Source organism: Protopterus annectens, chromosome 1.part1 (genome assembly GCF_019279795.1).
Source record: "Protopterus annectens isolate FY-2018-M chromosome 1.part1, PAN1.0, whole genome shotgun sequence".
In the NCBI taxonomy this organism is placed as follows: Eukaryota; Metazoa; Chordata; order Ceratodontiformes; family Protopteridae; genus Protopterus; species Protopterus annectens.
The window spans coordinates 419987010-420006494 of record NC_056726.1 but is presented as its reverse complement, the minus strand read 5'-3'; the positions used below and the strand labels follow the sequence as shown (position 1 = coordinate 420006494).

At 39.4% G+C, this 19485-nt stretch overlaps 1 protein-coding gene across 1 annotated transcript in view; it reads right to left on the bottom strand.

Moving 5' to 3' along the window:
- ARFGEF3 (ARFGEF family member 3) overlaps nucleotides 1–19485 on the bottom strand; it is a 2280599-nt gene that overhangs the window by 378687 nt on the left and 1882427 nt on the right. The window contains exon 29 of the mRNA XM_044087095.1: nucleotides 11869–11983. Coding sequence (XP_043943030.1) covers nucleotides 11869–11983 — 115 coding nt within the window. The remainder of the gene's footprint in view (nucleotides 1–11868; nucleotides 11984–19485) is intronic.

The following is a 19485-nucleotide window of genomic DNA, read 5'->3' as shown; positions in this document are numbered from 1 at the left end:
GATCACCTCTGAGTAGGCGGTATGCAACCGAGTACAACTGGAGTTTCTTCAGTCGAGCAGCATAGGGCATCTTTTTGAGGCCATTGATCCACTTGGTGAGGTACTTCTGTGGTCTTTCCAGCTGTGGCAGATGTCTTGTAAGGTACATCCCAAATGGGGCGTTGTACTCGATGGGTCTGATGAGTGACGAGTAGAGGGGCACAATGACCTCTTTTGATCTGGAAGCGAAGCCTTTTGTGATTAGGTGGGCCACGTAGAAGGATTTTCTAACCACTTTGGCAATATGATTATCAAAGGTGAGATTACTATCTACTTGGGTCCCCAGATCCCTTATTACGTCTTCCGTATTTAGGGGACTGCCACCTATGTGGTAGTTTGTGGGTACTTTTGTTTTTTTCAAAGGGAATGACTATGCACTTTTTGGCATTTAGCTTGAGGCCATGATTTTGACACCAGGTATCCGTCTCAGTGAGACCCTTTTGGAGGATGTCTGTGTCAGCCGGAGAGTCAATTATAGCTCCTAGTTTGCAGTCGTCTGAGAACTTGGACAGCCATAGTCGTCCTGTGCTTGCCTGTACCTCTGAGAAGTATATGCCGAACAGGAGGGGTCCTAGGACTGAGCCCTGGGGAACACTACTTGTAACCGGTTTAGAGACGGACCTAGCTCCCGCAACTGTCACCACGTGGGTTCTGTCCCTAGCCAGTTGGCAACCCATCTTGTGACGTAGGGGTTTATGTTCAGGCTGGTGAGCTTGTCTATAACACCAGAATGGGGAATGGTGTCAAAGGCCTTAGTGAGGTCTAGGTAGGCTGCGTGTACCACCTTTCCCTCATCTATATCCTTGGTAAATGCCTCAAAGAAGTCCACCAGGTTTAGGAGGCATGATCAGCCCTTAACAAAGCCAAACTGGGTAGGGTTCAGTGTTTGGAGGTTCCCAATGTCTCTAACAGAGTTCCATGATGATGCGCTCCATAGCCTTGCAGACCAAGCTAGTCAGGCTTATAGGGCGATAGTTCCCGGGGTCTGTTGTGGCTCCACCTTTGTGGAGCGGAATAACAGTTGCTGTGCGCCACTCTATAGGAATGTAGCCAGTGGAGAGGCTGAGTTTGAACAGTGTGTTTAGGTGAGGGGTTAGTTCATCTTTGAGCTCATGTAGGACGCAGCCGGGGATACCGTCTAGTCCCATTGATGCTGAGTTTTTGGCTTTGGAGAGGGCTGTTTTAACCTGAGCGTCTGTGATTTCAGGGAATCTACATTCTTCTGGTATGGTTATAGGCCCTTTTGGGGGTGAAAGGGGGGTGAGGTTTGCGCTGAACCTGTCTGCCAGGATGTTGGCGATATTGGTCGGTTCAGTGCATTTTGTGCCATTCTGCACTAACTCTGAGCATTGCCACTTAGATTCTTGACATAGCTAAAGAATGCCTTGTGGTTATCTTTGGAGTCCTTGGCAATTTTTCTTTTAAAGCTCGCCTTGGATGATTTTATGAAGGATTGTAGTTTCTTGCTGATACTAATCAGGGATGTCTTCCCTTCTTGGGATTTTACTATTTGCTGTACTAGTTTCCTCCTTCTATTGTATAGCTTGTTTATGGCAGGAGTCCACCAGACTGGTTTCCTTTTCTTGGAGGAGTGAGTCTTGGTTTTGCTTAGGATGGCACAATCCATGCATTCTTGTAGCTGCCCATAGACTGCATTAGTAAAGGATTTTGCAGCTTGGACAGTGTTATCCTTCAGCATGGGGGCTTGGAAACTTTCCGCCTCGGTCTTAAGTAACGTGAAGTTTGCTTTTGAAAAGTTTTTCATGGTGGATTTCTTGTCAAGGGGTGGGGGCGGAATATGGATATTCAAAGTGCTTTGTTTATGGTCAGATCTAACCAGCGAGGGGTTGACCTCTGGTGTGGAACACCAGTCGCCCATGTTGGTGATGACCAGGTCCAATATGTTGTCACCTCTGGTGGGAGTGTTGACCAGTTGAACCAGGGCGTTTGAGTTTATAAGTTCTAGGAAAAGTTGGGCAAGGGAGTTAGTACTTGAGTAGTTCTCCCAGTTAATGTTTGGGTAATTGATATCACCCAATATTAGGGTGTTTGGTAGGACCTTTATGTTTCCCAGTGTTTCCAGAAACACGGAATGGGGGTCCTGGGACATGGTGGGTGATCTGTAGTAAGCTGCAATTTGAATTGCAGTTTTGCCCATTGTTAGTTGCACATGGATGATCTCTGAAGCATCGTGCTCTGCCACTAAACTGGAGGTGTGGGTATCCTTGATGAACATGGAAACGCCCCCGCCTTTTGTATTCGGTTTGGATTCTGTGGTCGAAATGTATGGTATGAGTTGTAGCCTGGTAATGCTGGGGTGCTCTCTGGAGCCTTAAACCAGGTTTCTGTTACTGAAAATATATTGATTTTCTCCATACTGAGGAGTGCCTCGAGTGCATGCATTTTGAGGTTTAGACATCTGACATTGAGTAGCATTACCCTCAGTTTTTTTGTTACTTGTGCTACTTACGGCAGTAGGTTTGTCTTTTGAGCCTTGCCTAAACAAAAGCACTATGGGGGTGGCAAGAGCCTTTGCAAGTATTCGAAAGCCGAAGAGTGACAGGTGCAAGCCATCTCTAGCGAAGCAGCGTGGCTTGTCGAGCATGTCATCCCAGGTGGACAGACACTGGATCCCCTTTGAATGACACCAGAAACTTAGACAATTGTTGAAATCGAGAATTTTTTCTTTATACCGTGGTATCATTCTTGGTGAGGGCAGGATGCTGCTCAGGGTCAGGGTCATACTGGCCTGGGCTACATGATCAGAGAGCTCTTCCATGTCTCTTTTCATGTAGTCCAGGGGGGTACAGCTCAGGTCATTCACACCAACATGGACAATGACAGAGTCATATTTGTACTTGTTCTGGAGTGACCTGAGTGCTTGTGTTATGTGGCGGATCCTGGCACCCGACAGGCAGTTAACAGTAACCTTCTCCTTATTCAGCCTAGTGAGTGGGACATCAGTGTGCCTGACTATAGAGTCACCTATTACTAGTATGTTGGGTATGTTATTTTGCCTTAAGGGCTGTGATTGCATGGCACACTGGTTTTGTGATGTTTGTGTTTCATGGTTTGTGATGGGGGGTGGAGGTTGCTTGGATATTTGCTTTGGATGTCTCTGTTGGTTTTGCAGATTTTTATTTAGAGCCTCCGAGTATGTTTTTGTGTATTTATGTGTGTTTTTTGCCGGTGCTGGTTTAATGGGTCTACGTAAGACTGGTGGCGTGATGCAAGTATTTCCCTTCTCCTCTTGACTGTCTGATCCAGTCTTGGGTTGAGAGCGCTTAGCCTCTAGTTTGGCTGTATAACTGCATTCTCTCATGTATTAGTGTTTGGTGGTAGGATGAGGGGGTTGTCTGTGTACATGAGGCAGTTGTAACATTGCCTCAAAATGCCCAGATTCACCAGTTGGACTGGAGAGTACACCTGAAACTGCTCTTTGGACATGCCTGGATAGGTACGGTGAACTGATTTACTGGATGGCTGGTAAGGTCGAATAGAGAGCCTTGTTCTTCTGTACAGTACAGGAGGGTCTAGTGCTAGGGTTTATAAGTGCTTGCTATAAGTTTTGAGCAAGTGCCGGGCTGAGAAATGAATGGCTTGAGTGCATAAGTTGGAAGTTTGTCTAGTTCAAGGGAAAAATTGAAGAGGAGACTTTGTGGAGCCAGGAATAGTTTTACCATAGCTAACTGGTGCTGCCCGGCATGCAAAACCTGGCAAATATGGTATTTATAACAGGGAAATGAAAGAGATAGAAATTAGCCCAAAATGGCCAATAAACTACTAATTTCTAGGCTGAAACCACTCCTCCAGGGACAGATAGGCTGCTCAAAGCTCCCCTCTCTCACAGGTGAACAGAGAAACGTCCTTCTATCCAAGTAAGGTATGGGCAAACACAGAGATTTGTAACACAGCCCTGAATTCAGCACTAACCTGAAAACTGGACTATACTAGCTTAGAAAGGCAGGAAACAAGAATATATATATATTTTATTTTCAGAAACTAAAGCAGATACACTCAAAAAAACAGTTTAAAAGCACAGAAAAAGGATAATTATTGTTATATATCACAGATCAGAGTTGTAGTCAATGCCCCTAGTAATAAAGTAGGACGAAACACAAATACAGTAAAAGCAGTCAGCCAAGCCTTTTCTCCATTTTGACCTCTGACTTTTTGCAGTTTTTATCAGTTCGAGTAGCTGTTTAAAGATTCTTCCATTTTTCAGCCTTTTATTTGAGTTGATATAGTCCTTCAATGTTTTAATCAGCTCTTAGTGCATTTGATTTATTTTTTTCTAAATTATTGAAAGCCGTCTCTTGTGCCAAATCTGATGCTTGAACTGCCCTTTTTTTTTTGCTGATGAGCAGCAGAATTCTTCATAGTTTTCTCTTCACCTTTTGTATCTAAGTTTATTCTTTACTGGCATCCAGGCAATATACTTCCTAGCCAGGATCTGAATTTTACTAAAACTGTCAGAATTACTAAACCTTATCGCTCAGTTTCTTTTTTCATACTGGTAGAGCTGAAGTTAAGCTGTTTATCTCTGCACAGTCATCTTGAAGTCTCCAGGGACATCTGGATTTAGGGAAATTTGCTGTCTCTACCAAGTTATTTCTCTTCTGACAAACCCCAGCACTGGGATTTGAGAAGACAAAGGATATTAGTGCTGGGACCAAACGGACATCAGATACCACTGTATTTTTCTCATATTGATTCCTGACATCGATCTTGTGATGTCCCTATTGTAGGCCACTAATCAAGGAGCCTGAATCTTTACCACTGACACTGGAGAGGGATGTTCACTTGGAACAAAAATGGATACACCCAGTACTTCCAGCTGATCTCTGCGTCAAGCACAATTTCCCTTAAGAGCACATAGGGAACACACACAGCCCAGGGTCTGGGTTTCTCTCTCTTCCCTAGTTTCCCAGTAAGGTTCGCCACTGACACAGCTGCAGAGTTAAGTCCCCAGCCGAGTGCCCAAGTTAAGTCCTCCATCACTCTCTCTGTGAAACTAGTACTTTGTGTCCCTGCTCCAAGTAACTGATACACACACTCTTTGATATTTGATTCACACACACACACACGAAAGGCTGGCACAGGTTTACTAGCTATGCCCCCTTCTGCCCACACTATAAGGTAGTTACAGCCACCAGACACTCTAAAGCTAGCTACTCTAAGGCTCTTATAAGGGTAACCAATTACACTGAGTGAAATTAATATTAATACGAATAGTAATTTGACCAATGCAGTAAGTAAGGCTTTCAGGAGTGGTCACAGAGTCACCTAACCGATATGAGTATTCTCAAAAGTTAAAATATTCTCTAAAGGACCAGCAGTTTAAATATATTTAATAATAAAATAAAATGAAAATACTAAATATCTAGTTACAATAAACAGCAGAATTTCAACCACAGGATACATTAAAATAACCCAGATGGATAGATTCACACAGATACAGAAAAACAGTACTTAACAAATCTCACTATACTTTCCGGACTAATCTAGAGAGTTACTATTCCCTCGTCACTTAATAGTGCAATGCAAGATGAAGTAGATGAGTGATCCTTCTAAGTCAGGTTTCCAAAACACAGTGCCCTGAAACTTCAGTCTCACCTAGTATTAAACATTATTTTAGTGATGGATTCCAGAATGACGTCACATACATCTGGTCATCTGACCTCTGGTTCCCATGCAAGCCTCCATTACTAGAAACTGCCAGGATTTAGCACGTATGTGTCAATAATACACATATAGAGAGCCTTGCTAAGATATGCTGCAGCTCCTGAAGGTCATAAAACCATAAAACAATTCCACTCTTCCTACAGGCGGTAATAAACCATACTTTAACCTCTTCTCTTCCAGTATCCTTTGTTAAAACATGTACATTTAAACAGCTACAACAATACATGCATATTTATTTTATGTCCAGCAGGGCACACTGTCTATACATTTTTAACACAAGCAACTTTACGAATACATATTTCAACACAAGCATCTGTACATATCAGTTTGATATACAAATGACTTATAATTCTTTACAAAATTCCAGAAAGCTGTGCTGGCATATGTTACACATCTACTGCCTTACTTCTCTTGGCATAGCTGGCAATACCTCACATCGTCTCAGGTCTCATGAGAAGCACAGATGCTGTGAGACCCAAAATCCAGAGGTATTCCCTCCCAGTGAACAATCTGAGCGGAAAACCTTAAAAATAGATTTAGATATCTTTTGGGGGTGTAATGAGTTGGCAGACTTTAAAAATTCATTGCAGACTACTCTAACAGAAATACTGGGAGAGCACAGTGGTGTAACAAAGGAAATTATTATTTGAGCTATGATACAGAATTGGAATTGCCTAGAGATAGTAAGGCCTTGCTGAGTTTAATTTTGGTGGCTGCCAAAAAGCAATTACTAGAGAATGGAAATCAAAGTCTAAACCACTTGTACTAGAAGCAGTGAATATATTAAAACACTTGGAAGTGGGAGCTTTAGAATAGGTTGGGGCAAAGAAAGAAATGGAAACTGTGGGAACAATACATGCAGAATAATATTTTAGAGGAGGAATGAGGTTAAAGGGAAAGCAGGAACTGAATAAGATTTCTAAAGTTTGACATGATTGGATAGATTACAAGTGATGTATAACATTTGCAATTGAAATTGTCAATACAGTTTGTTTTAATTTACATAAATGTATGATTGCCTGTGTCGTAAGTAATATTTCAAAACAGATGTTTCTTGCTTAAAAAAAAGAAATAGATCTAGGTGTCGATTTTTTTTCCTTTGGAAGAAAAGCTCTATGAATCGAGGTGTCTAGCCGACACCTCAGGAACACTATCTTATCTGAAGTGGTCAAAAAAAAATGTAAAGTTCTCTTGGAATCCAAGCTTGTGTAAGAGATCTCTCACCCAAGTAAGATATTCCTGACACTTTGTGAAACATTCTGTAAAGATAAGCAAGCAGTTTAAATATGAAAAAAATGTGGATACCATTAGCTTACATTGAGCTATAACTGGAACCAGACACATTGTGAAACCCTTGGTGCAGTGGATAGTCCACGGGTAAGGCAAAGAACTGGTAATGAATTCTGGATGAAAGGGGATGTAATGATAAGCAGCTTTTAAACATAGTGTTACCAGGATACTTAAATGAGGAAGAATACATAACAGGTTGTGAAGTAACATCATTTTGAACTTGGGCACTAACAAACAGTTTTAGGAAAGAAAGATCCAGAACAGGTGCCCATTTTCTCCCTTTCCTTAGTACTAAAAACATCCTCGAATAAAATCCTTTCCCAATCTGGGAAGGAAGAACTGGTTCTATCACACCCTGGGATACCATGTTTTGAAGGACAGTAGGAAATACAGGAATCTGGTTTTTGGATGAGGCATTACCCCCTGGAAAGGTGGGATTTCCTCCCACTCCCATCTGTAACCTTGATGACTGATCTTTGGATCCCATTTGTCTGAAACTATCCAAGTCAAAGTGAAAAGTGGAGAGTCAGACTTTTTGGAAGAGAAGACTGACTTCCAGGGTAGGAACAAGGTCCATTAAATAGTCGTTTTGACTTGCTGGACTGTCCTTAGTTTTGGGAGACTCTTGAATTCTTTTTGGAACCCACCTGCCATTTCTTAAGCACCTGTTTACCTGCATTTTACTGAGACTGTATTTTGTTTTTTGTCAAAACTGGATGAATGTTACAGAATCCCTTAGAAAACGTATAAAGGACAGCTGAAAAATCTTAGAGATTCCCAATATCAATTTACCCCTCGTCACATTTTTGATAACCTCTGTAGCAGAGGAACAAAAAACTAAATATATACCCAAAGGAGAATTTAAAATCTCATTTTTCACATCATCTGGGAGGTTTTGAGAATGCAACCAGGTAAAACTCCTCAAAAGAGTACCAGTGGTCACAGCCCTGGAAGAAGTATCAACAGTCATATACACACACACAAAACAATGAGTGGTGACTTGTAAATTGGAAGAAACTAAGTTATTTAAAGCAGATTTTTCCTCAGAAGAAGAAACTGTAGACAAAATACTCTTCATACTTTCACAATTAGTCAGAATAAACTAATATACAGGGCTGACCTTGTCCAAAAGATTAGGATCGTAATTAAACAAATGTTTATCAGCAGCAGGATTCACTAATGCTATAGCTACTGGGTCATGTTTGGGAAGAGTGTATAAAAACTTAAAAAGATTGAGGCACTTTATATATTCTATTTGACTTCTTAGGGGCAGCAGGCTGATGTTCATCAGGAAAATTGCAGGCAGTGACATACATCCTCTAAAGCTGGCAGAACTGGAAGTATGGGTGAAGGTTCCAGAAATTTATTTTAAAACAGATCATACTATTTTTTAAGGGTCTGAGAAACCTCAGTGTTCTCTCACTGAAAATACTGGCATATTCTGGAAACAGTCTCAGAGAAAGAGAAACCCCACAGGGAGAAACAAACTAAGCTCTCCTCAGAGTCTGAAACTGAAAATGGATAATAAAATCCAGTATGTTTTCCTTCAGCATCTTGTCCAGATTCAGACTTTTGAATCTCTTCAAGAAAAGAGGTCTCTACTTTTTTTTTTTTTTTTTTAACCAGCCAGGATCAATGGCTGGAATTAAACTCTGAGCCAGACCCAGTAAAATACTCCTGTCTAAGGAAATTTGTGGAGGAGTAGATGCATGCTTAGTTTTCTGTTTTTTTTTTTTTTACAGGAAAAACGGGAAACAGTGTTATTGATAACATCAGCAGCTTCCCCATGGATGGGCACAACATTCTGAACAAACAGGGAAGTCTTCTCAGCTCTCTTTCCCAGGACTAACAAGAATGGTTCTCTCTTTCCTACTGAGGGGATCCCAACAATCAAAGAGGATATAGCTAACCGCTGGTCTATGGTGGCTGGCTGTAGGGCTACTCCAGAGGGATGAATGGCCTGAGGAGCATGCTATGGTCACAGCAGTCACCCACCTGCAGCTAAGATAAATTGCTAGCCTGCTGTGGTGACAAAGGACAAAGACTGTTTGCTTAAGTTCTTGTTTTTATGGCTGCAAGAAGACCAACCATGACACCAGTAGTTGTTTCATGGTCAAACCAAAAATGATGCCTCTTTCCTGTGGAAAACAAGTAGCAAAAACTGAAAACCATTTAAAGTCTTTAAAAGTAACTTTTATCACTAAAAAAGCCACTTTAAAACATTTTTCCAGCCCCCAAAAGTAAAGTAAACACAACCGCTCAACAGAAACAAAGTTTTTCAAATACTTTAAACAACTTTTAAAATGACAGGAAAAAAGTGCACTGTGATTTAAATGCAGAGTTAAGTCTCATGACACTCCATTAAAACACAGACTCCTAGTTTAAAAAGAACTTTACTAAACAAGAAAGGACAATAAAACAACATTTTTTTTAATGTTGAAGTTTTTTTCCCCAGAAGGAACTTATCTGTCCAGCAAAAGAATAGCACAAGCTGACAGGTGAGCCTTGAAAATCTGCACAGGAGCACTCTCTTCAACTGCAGGAAAGCTTTGAAGGGCTTGGTACGAAAAGCTGTATTTTCAGTTAGTTCAGCTGGAGATGACAGTTTAGGTACAAGGAAGGTACCCGGAAGCTTTAGAAACTGGTCAGCCCCACTTCAAATGCAGGCTGAAAGCAACAGCAGCTGACTTGCTACCATGACATTTGATCAGTTCCACAGTGATATCAAAACAACCTTCTCTAAATTGGTTAACATCTGCGAAAGCGCTCACATCTTTTTCTAATAAAGAGTTACGTGCTGTGTGTATCCAGCGACTTTTTATTTTATTTACTGTTTCTTTTAGTGCAAGATATCTGGACACATCTTAAAATAATGGGGAACAAAGGCAAAAACTAGGGACAGAGTTTTAAGTACTGCTATTATAAACTTAACAGGTTGATGATGTGTTCCATGGTTTACAAATAAGGGTGATGTGTCAGTAGTTTCCAGGGTCCACCCCTGTGGAAGTGCATCACTATAACAGTGCCCCAGGATTCAGGGACCATAACCTGTAGTTAGGCTTACAGTTTCAGAAGGGGATCAGTGACTGCACGTTTGACACTGTCTTCTAGACAACTCTGTTTGCTGTCTGGACCCATGTCATAAGTATTTTTAGTCTTAGAAAGTACCGTAATCACATGATCCTTAGTGATATAGTAGGTGGGGGAAGCAACCTGGGATGAATTAAGCTGGTATGGTAGTTACAGGGGAAAACTGACAGCAAACCTGTTTGCCTGTACGTTTGCAATGTGTTTTGGGTTCAAATCGGAGGTTCGGCTGTGGAGAAGTTCAGAGCAGTGTTGATGATTATTTCTAGTTCCGCAACACAAAAGCAATTTGCTACTTCTTATTTCTAGATGCATATAGCAGCAAGGAAGTAAGTGAAGAGGGGGTAGTAAGGAGGTATAAGAGATGAAAAGGTATTTGTGTACATTTAGGGATATAGCTTTTCCTGGGTTTGAGCAAGAATAAAAACAGATTTTAGATAGTAAGTCTTTCCGAGCAATTTTGAATGTTGGGATGGAGGGCATAGACCTGACGGATACAGGTAAGGAGTTCCAGGCCTTAGCAACCTTTTGAGTAGAGGCAATGCTCAGCAGATTTGCTAGATTTGTAGAGAGAGAGAGAGAGAGAGAGAGGAGTTTTTGGTCACTGGATTGCAATGACTGGCTAGGAACTTAATTGTGTAGAATGTGTTTTAGATTTATACAAGTTCAAATGTTAATATAGATGAAACAGTATTGCTCCGATTATATTTTATTAATATTAATGTAACAGTTAATTTTATTTTTATAAAAGAAAATTACATTTTAGTTTTATACAAGTTCACGTTAATATAAATAAAACGCTATTGTTCTGGTTATATTTTGCATTTAATATTTTATTTCCAAGTTCTGTTTCAATGTTCATATCCCACGATTCCACTGGAGTGGGTGGGGTTACATAAATGTGTATGCAAATTTTATGTTAATCAGTGTCCAAATTTTTTGCCAGTTGTACCTATTTTTCATGGGCCTTTGTCCAGATTTTTGATGTTTCCATGTTGAGAGGTATGCTGGGCAATGTGACAACTTAAAATGGCAGAACGAACTGATTTATCTGTGCTGTTTTTGACAAATCAACTATATTAATCATTCAGTCAAAAGAACACATTAAAGCTTTCAATACACCGAGTTGATTTCAGTCAAATTTGTGAAACCATTAGCTTTCTCCTTAAACATGGCAACACTTAACTTGATATGGTCTGTACAACATCAGCCTTGATATCTGATACTTATACTCCTCCTCAGCCTGTTCCACTGGCATAAAGGTCTAAATCCCCAACTACATCCTGAGTGACTCAATCTCCAGTTATTAGCTCAGGCACTTTTCTGAAAAGTCAAGGACCTGGTCACTCTGCACTTTTTTTTAATGCATTCATTTTTTAACAGGGTAAAAGCTATAAGCCTCTTTTCAAGGCTGACCTTTAAGCAATGTTATTTTTCTCAGATTCACATAGCAGGCTAAAGGAGGCTGAGGACATCATGCCCTGGACAAAAGGATGACTCATGTTAGCTCATTATTTTAATCCTCTTTACAAAATGACAAGATAACTGGAAAATGATTTTAGTTTCAAAACAGCTGGGAATCGACAATGTCATAATCTTGACAGAAGTGGTACCACTGCAAGTCATTCCTCAGAAAACAGCACAAAGCACTGATAAATATTATTGTGGAAAGCACGCTCATATCTAGTAAGTTGCAGTAGTTTTGCTTTCATATTTTCTAAGCCAAAAACAAATGCTGCATTACCACCTTAATCTTAGTTCTCTCACCTGATACAAGAGCAGCCCACTCTGGAAATAGTCTCAGCAGGTTCAGCGACACATGACACCAGTAACTTGAAAAGATCCTTCAGCATAGTGTTGATCATAGTCTCATAACCAATATCTGCAGAAAACAAAGACAAACACTCAAAGATTTCAAAATGTTGTCAACACAATTGGCAGTATAACTGCTTAAAAAGACCACTTGGTCCACACACACACACACACACACACACACACACACACACACACACACACACTATACATTCTATTGCATTTATACAACTGCACAAGTCAAAAATGTCCTCAGGTAAAATTCCTCTTATGTATCTTTTGAGTAAAGTACATTCTAAGAGTACAATGAACTGTGTGTGAAGTAAAATTTCTTTGCAACCTTTTTACTCCTAGGGTCTCACTACATGCTGCTTGGTTTTCCCACACTGTCTCAAATACAGGGAAGACTCCAGCCCAGTACCATGATGATACTTATGAATATGTAGAACATCCTCTTCACACATACCACCTGCAGAGAAGATACAACATAAATAAGACCGATTCCTTGTAGAGACTCATCTTTTCAGGGTTAATCTGCAGACAATGCTCAGTGTCACAAAGTGGACACATGGGTGCTGAAAGACTCAAATCCAGAACTGCTGCAAGACTTAGTTCTAGCAGGACATAGTGGTAAACATCTGTGCCAAACTGCTGTCATTTGCATGTGGTGGTAAATACTCTCACCAGACACACGCTGCTGCATATTCTGCAGTTCAAAACTGAAAAACAGCTTTAACATTTCCTCTGCAATTTTTAAAAGCATTTCCTAAAGCTCACCTCCAAATTGCCAATGTCTTCTGGCATTTAGACATGCATTACGAAGTTCACTTGGGATCAAGCTTCAATCTAGTGTTCTAAGAACTAAGCCAATGCAAGAATGGAGAAAGGAGATTCTGCTGATAGGGATGACTGCAATTAGGGATGTAGACAACAGGCAAGGAGGGGGCAGGAATATATTGGAGAAAACTGGCAAAGGAACCAATGTGTTGGCGGCAAATAACTAGAGAGGGAAAGGTAATAGAATGGGAAGGCACCAAGAACTTATTTGGACTGCAGTTTAGAGAATGCCTTCCTTACCAAGGGCTGACATCAGAGTACAGGTAAAGATAAAGAAATAAGGGGGGGTCCCTAAATGAAAGACCAGCACTGGTAGAGTTTTTAGTAGAATCTAGAACAGAAGTTGCAGTTGAGAAAGGAATAATTAGTACAGCATATAAAATATTCCATGATAACTATAAGAAACAATCAGGAGATTAGGAAGGTTTGGGAAGAGAGACTGGATAAACAATTCACAAAGAAACAATGGGGGATATATGTATGTCTCCCAACCATGCAACAAAATCTAAAAGATTTAAGATCTTTGCCTGGAAGTGTTTAAATAGGTATTTTTATATTCCAAGAATTTTTTTCTCAGGTAGACAGCAAATACTGGAGGTGTGATGGGGAAGAAAGAGGTAACTGGGAAAATATTTTCTGGGAGTGCAATGAGTTATCCGATTTTAAAGATTCCCTGCAGACTACTCTATCAGAGATGCTGGGTGAGAAAAATTGGAGCAAGTGGGGAAATGATTTTTGTGCTATGATACAGAATCGGAATTGGCTAGACATAGTAAGGGCTTGCTGAGTCTAATTATGATGGCTACAAAAAACGTAATTACTAAAAATGGAAATCAAATTCTAAACCAAGTTTACTAACAGAGAAGATAGCAACAGAGATAGAACAACTGGACATGGGATTTTTAGAAAAGGATAGGAGCAAATTACATAGAAAAAAATGGGAAATCTGGGATCAATACATGCAGAGGAGGAATGAGATTTAAAAGAAGCCAGGACTTGAATGAGCTATGTAATGGTTGACTGACAATGACAGAATATATTAAAAGTGATGTATAATGTTTGCAGCTACAGTTGTTTGGCACAGTTTGTAATGCATAATGTTTGCAAATGAGATTGTGTTGCTATAGTCTATTTTCATTTATATAAATGTAAGTTTGCCTGCATCATACATGATAATGTAATAAAGATGTTTCTTGTTAAAAACAACAAAAAAAACTTCATTCTAGTTGAACGGTCTTCAGTAAAAAGTACAGATTAATATTTTACAATGGGCAACATATTGCTAAAATAATTCAATTGCTTGCTTTAGAAGATATAGCAATTGAGCTGCAAATGCTTAGCTGAATCTTTGAGTCAGTGTAGGGCTTGCAATAAGCCACTAAATGTCAACATATTCTTCTGCACAGGCATATTTTAGCAAACCGGCAAAAAGATTGAAAACTTACTTTTAAAAGTTAAAGGAAATCCTGACACTGATACAGTTTTAAACAGCAGGAAATGTAACTTCTGTTAGTGACAGTACCTGATTATAGCTTTTTTATATTTTACACGGTAAAGGCATCAGTCATTTATTCCTATAGTTGTTACCAAGTCCAGAGTCCTGCATTTACTACAAATAATTAAAATATTTATTCCTTTCATTTTCAAGTAAAAAAAAAAACAAGTTTTTAACAGTTTCTAAGCTTTGCATATATTTCATAGATTACATGATTAACCTAGTACAACACTCTAGGACTGGTTTCAGTCAGGATGTGTATGATGGGATTAGTAATTTGGTTAGTCTTCTTTCAACATTCTGTAGACATCCTATTGATTACAGTGCAATACACAACTTTTTGGACAAAGTAAATGGATACCCATGGTCACCCTGTCAGTAATATCACTAAACTAAATCTTCTACAGATGAAGGAATTGCCACAAACAATTACTCCAGATGTAACAGTACTTAGTCAAATTAAACCCTGTCGCAATATATGACATGTTCATTTTTAAATATGCTTGAAATAGCACACTCCACAGTATTATAGCTAAAACTAATGTCTTTCGGCTTTTCCTGGTTAGGGGTCGCTACAGAGGAACTCCGGTTCGCTAATGACTGGCAGTGGATTTTTACAGTGCCAAGGTGCCAGCCCGATGCTCAACCTTCAAAGGCGGCACACCCATTCACGCACGCACCTACCTGCATGTCTTTAAACGTCACTCGACAACGGGGAGGACATGCAGACTCCACACAGAAGGCGCTCCAGCCGAGAATCAAACCAGAGAACCTCTTGCTGTGAGGTGACAACGCTAACCGCTGCACCACAATATTATAGCTATGGGCAACATATTCTAAAATCAACAGCATAAAATGGTGATTAAATCTTGTTTGAAACTAGCATTACTTCAACAAAGTTTGTTAATCCTTAGAGTGAAATGTCAGGATTACCACTATTAATTCATATCTGGGGAGCAAATTTCAGAAGTGGTTCATGTTGCTCGACTGCAGCTTTTCTAGTTTTATTTATGTGGTCCTAAAGAAGTTAGTCTTCAGTAGACTGACACTATAAACTTCAACCACAAACGTTTTTTTTAAAAAAAAAAAAAAAAAAATCGAAATCCAAATACACCTGCTCAGAGCCATAAATTTGGACCATGCGAACAAATACCGTTTCTTGCAGGGGGTAGCCATTCTACAACCCCTACACTTTCTGCTACTTAAATATTCTTACTCGGAGATTGCACAGTACTTGAGAAAAGGCACTGCAGCAGTCTTGCACAACTGCTGACCACCTGTTTTGTCAACCAAAGTATGTTGAGAAAGATGTCGACATTATCCACAGTCGACTAACTTTGGGGATCCTATAAATATATATATATATATATATATATATATATATATATCTATATATCTATATATATATATATATATATATATCTATCTATATCTATATATATATATATATATATATATATATATATGTATATATATAAAACTATATGTATATATATATATATATATATATATATATAAAACTATATATATGTATATATATAACTATATATATGTATATATATAACTATATATATATATATATATATATATATATGTATATATATAAAACTATATATATATATATATATACACACACACACACACACACATTATATATATATATATATATATATATATATATATATATATATATATATATATATACACATACAGTGGATATAAAAAGTGTATACACCCCTGTTAAAATGCCAGGTTATTGATATATAAAAAATGAGACCACAATAAACCATTTCAAAACTTTTCCCACCTTTAATGTGAACTATAAACTGTACAATTCAATTGAAAAACAAACAAATGTGTTAGGGGGAAAACTATAAAAAATAAAAAAAAACATAGAATAAGCTGGTTACATAAGTGTGCAGACCCTTAAACTAATACTTTGTTGAAGTATCTGTCTCAGTTATAAATGACATTCATAGCTGTGCTGCTCAGCAAAGGACTGGTTTGGCTTTGAAATGTTATTCATGAGTGAGTACATCACCTGAAAGGGGAATGTGGGGTTTGGGGTGGGGGCAGCCAGACACTGGACTTAATTTGAGGAAGATCTGGCATCTAGGTGAAGTAAGCAAACAAATTATTTCTCCTTGGATGCTGAGGAGGGAAGCTGAACTTCTGGCAGTTGCAGCAATTTTTCACATTTTTAACAGCTTTATTAAATTACAATTATGGCACAGGCGCCATACAGTTATATAAAACAAAACAAACCATATTATCGTGTTCACAGCTACAATTATTATACATCCCATATATTCTTCTGTACAGTTAGCATCAACCAGCATTACATAAATTGCTTAATTCCTGTTAGTAATTCGTGATTATTGCAGCACAGCAATACTGGAAGACTATTGACTTTTTCATTTTGGCATCGGAGTTTAAGTGGAGTTGGTTTTGGTGTTTGGAGAAGTTTGTAACATTTTCTCGAGTTTGTCTGCTTTTAATTCCTGTTACACCTCCTCCTCATTTAACACCTTACTCTGCATGTGTTGTCCCCACAATTTCCATTCTTTATGTAATTTTCTAATACCCTTTTCTAAAGATCCCACTTTTAGATGTTTCATCTCTGTTACAATATTAAATATTTCAAATAAGGCTGATTTAGACTAATTTCCATTTTAGTAACTGCATTTTTGGCAGCCATCAGAAATAAACTTGGCAAGGCCTTTACTCTGTCTAGGCAATTCAGATCATGCAACCCAGCTCAGAAAAATAATTTCCTTAGTTACACCCATTTGCTCAACCATTATTTCTAACAGAGTACTTTACAGGGAATTTCTAAAGTCAACTCATTACACTTCCAAAACATATGAGTCTCCTTGGGGGTGTAAAAATACCTTTGTAAACACTTCTAAGCAAAAATCCTACATCTTTTAACTTTGTTGCATATCTGCAACCCATACACATGTCCTCCAGTTGTTTCCTTATGAATTTTCAATCTCTCTTCTCAACCATTCTAACTTCCTCTGACTCCTATAGTTATCGTGGAGTATTTTAATATAGCCTGCTAATTATACCTCTTTTAACAGCAGCTTCCATTCTAGAATTGCACTTTAACATTGTAGGCAATGTCTGTACAGGTCTTACTTAGTCATCTGATAGCCACAGTTGCACTTATTAAAATGAGATTTAGGCATGCAAATGCAGGATTATATTTGTGATAGAAAAATCATGATCCAAACTCTGACAATAAAAACAACAGTCAGGCTACACAGCCAAATACGTTTCTGTAACCAGCACGTCTTATCTTGGTGTTTGTTGGCCTGGTACTCAGACGGTCTATATTACAAAGTCAAACAAGTAAAATGTCGACTTACCTTTAATCGACAAGTATTTGTCGAAGCTGTACAATATCGAATCACTGACTTCTTTCTAAAGGAAAAGAATTGGTAGCCCCCCAAATAGATATACTAACTCTGAGACTTCACTACAGTTGGGAAAAGGGCAGATTTACAAAAATGGCCAACCAATTTCTTTCCCTTAGAAGGAAATTGATGATTTGGCTGTTCGATGATGTGTAGCTTCGACAAATATGGGTCGACTAAAGGTGAGTCGACATTCGACTTCTTTGTGCAAATGATACAGACCCTACTCAGATGGGGCTCAACTATACAGACAGGTGATGAAGTACTAAACAACCAAGCATCCAGCAAAATGGTCCTCAAAGTAAGATTGTGCAATTGTTTATACTTAATATATTTAATAAAAAAAATTAAGATACTATATTTGTAATATAAAAGAAATGCATAAATTTTAATTGTAGCTGCAGTTTCTAAAAACAGGGACATTCAAATAACAAGCAAAAGAGTTGTTTGCCAAAAAAATGCAACATTAAATGCCTAACCCTGAGAGTAGAACCTTGCATAATTAATGTAGTTCCCTCTACTGCTGCTTGCCTCTCCATTTACTGTGGTAACTTCTGAATGCTGCCAGTACCAGTGGCATACATGGAGACAGCCCTGACTATGACATAAGGAAACCAACATTTTATTAGCAGCGTAGGTGCTTGACAGTGCTGGGGGAAAGGGGCATGGCCAGCTGTGTACAGCATCAACCTCACAGGAGCAGGTTCTAAAGGGTGAGTGGTGCAGGAGCATGCATCCATGTGGAGAAGGCACTGTGATCCTCCATAGTGACAGAGAGGGCTTGTCCTTCCTGCCCAGGGAGTGGGCTTACGCCACAACATACATCTTTATAGTCGTGATGTTCATAGGTTGGTACTAGGCTATTGGCCCTAGGGCCTATGCAAGCCTAGCCATAACAATTCCCTGGATATTTCTTCCCACAATATTTACTTCTCTGGACCCCTGTCTAGCAGGGCAGCTGACATGATCCCCGGGGTGAATTTCCCATCTCCCATCCAATCATCAAGGTTCCTTTTGAAGAGGGCCAAGGAGGCATGCTGCTTGACAGATATGGGCAGTCTATTCCAGAGTATGGGGAGTTTCTGGGTCAGGAACCTATCTCTCCAGCATGTTTTGTTCATTGTGATGACAAGGTTTAGGGAGAATGTGGCTCTGAGGGGATTGGTATTTCTTTAAGTGGAGCATGTCCAACAGCTCAGGGTTTGACATGGCCTTGTATGTTAAGCAGAGATCGCCTCTGAGTAGACGATATGCCAGAGTATAGCTGGAGTTTTTTTTAGATGGTCAGCATATGGATTTGGAGTCGGCTACTTTTACAGTCTGGGTTCTGTCAGTAAGCCAGTTGCCAACCCATCGAGTGATGTAGGGATTTATGCCCAGCTTAGTAAATTTATCTATGATTCCAGAGTGGGGGGTGGTGTTGAAGGCCTTGGCGAGGTCCAGATAGGCTGTGTGGATCGCCTTACCCTCGTCCACAGCTCTGGAGACTGATTCGAAGAAGTCAATCAGATTCAGGAGACAAGATCGGCCCTTCACAAACCCAAACTAGGTGGGGTCCAGTGTTTGAAGGTTGCCAAAGTCTTTGTTTATAAGTTCCATGATAATGCGTTCCATGCCCTTGCAGATCAGGCTTGTCAGACTGATGGGACAGTAGTTCCCGGGATCCAAGGCGGATCCTCCCTTGTCGAGCGGGATAACTGTAGCGATGCGCCACTTAGTGGGCCAGAAGCCTAAGGTGAGGCTATGATTAAACATGACACTTAGGTGAGGTGCCAGTTCATTTTGTAGTATTAACTACAGTATTAGTTGGGGATGGCATTA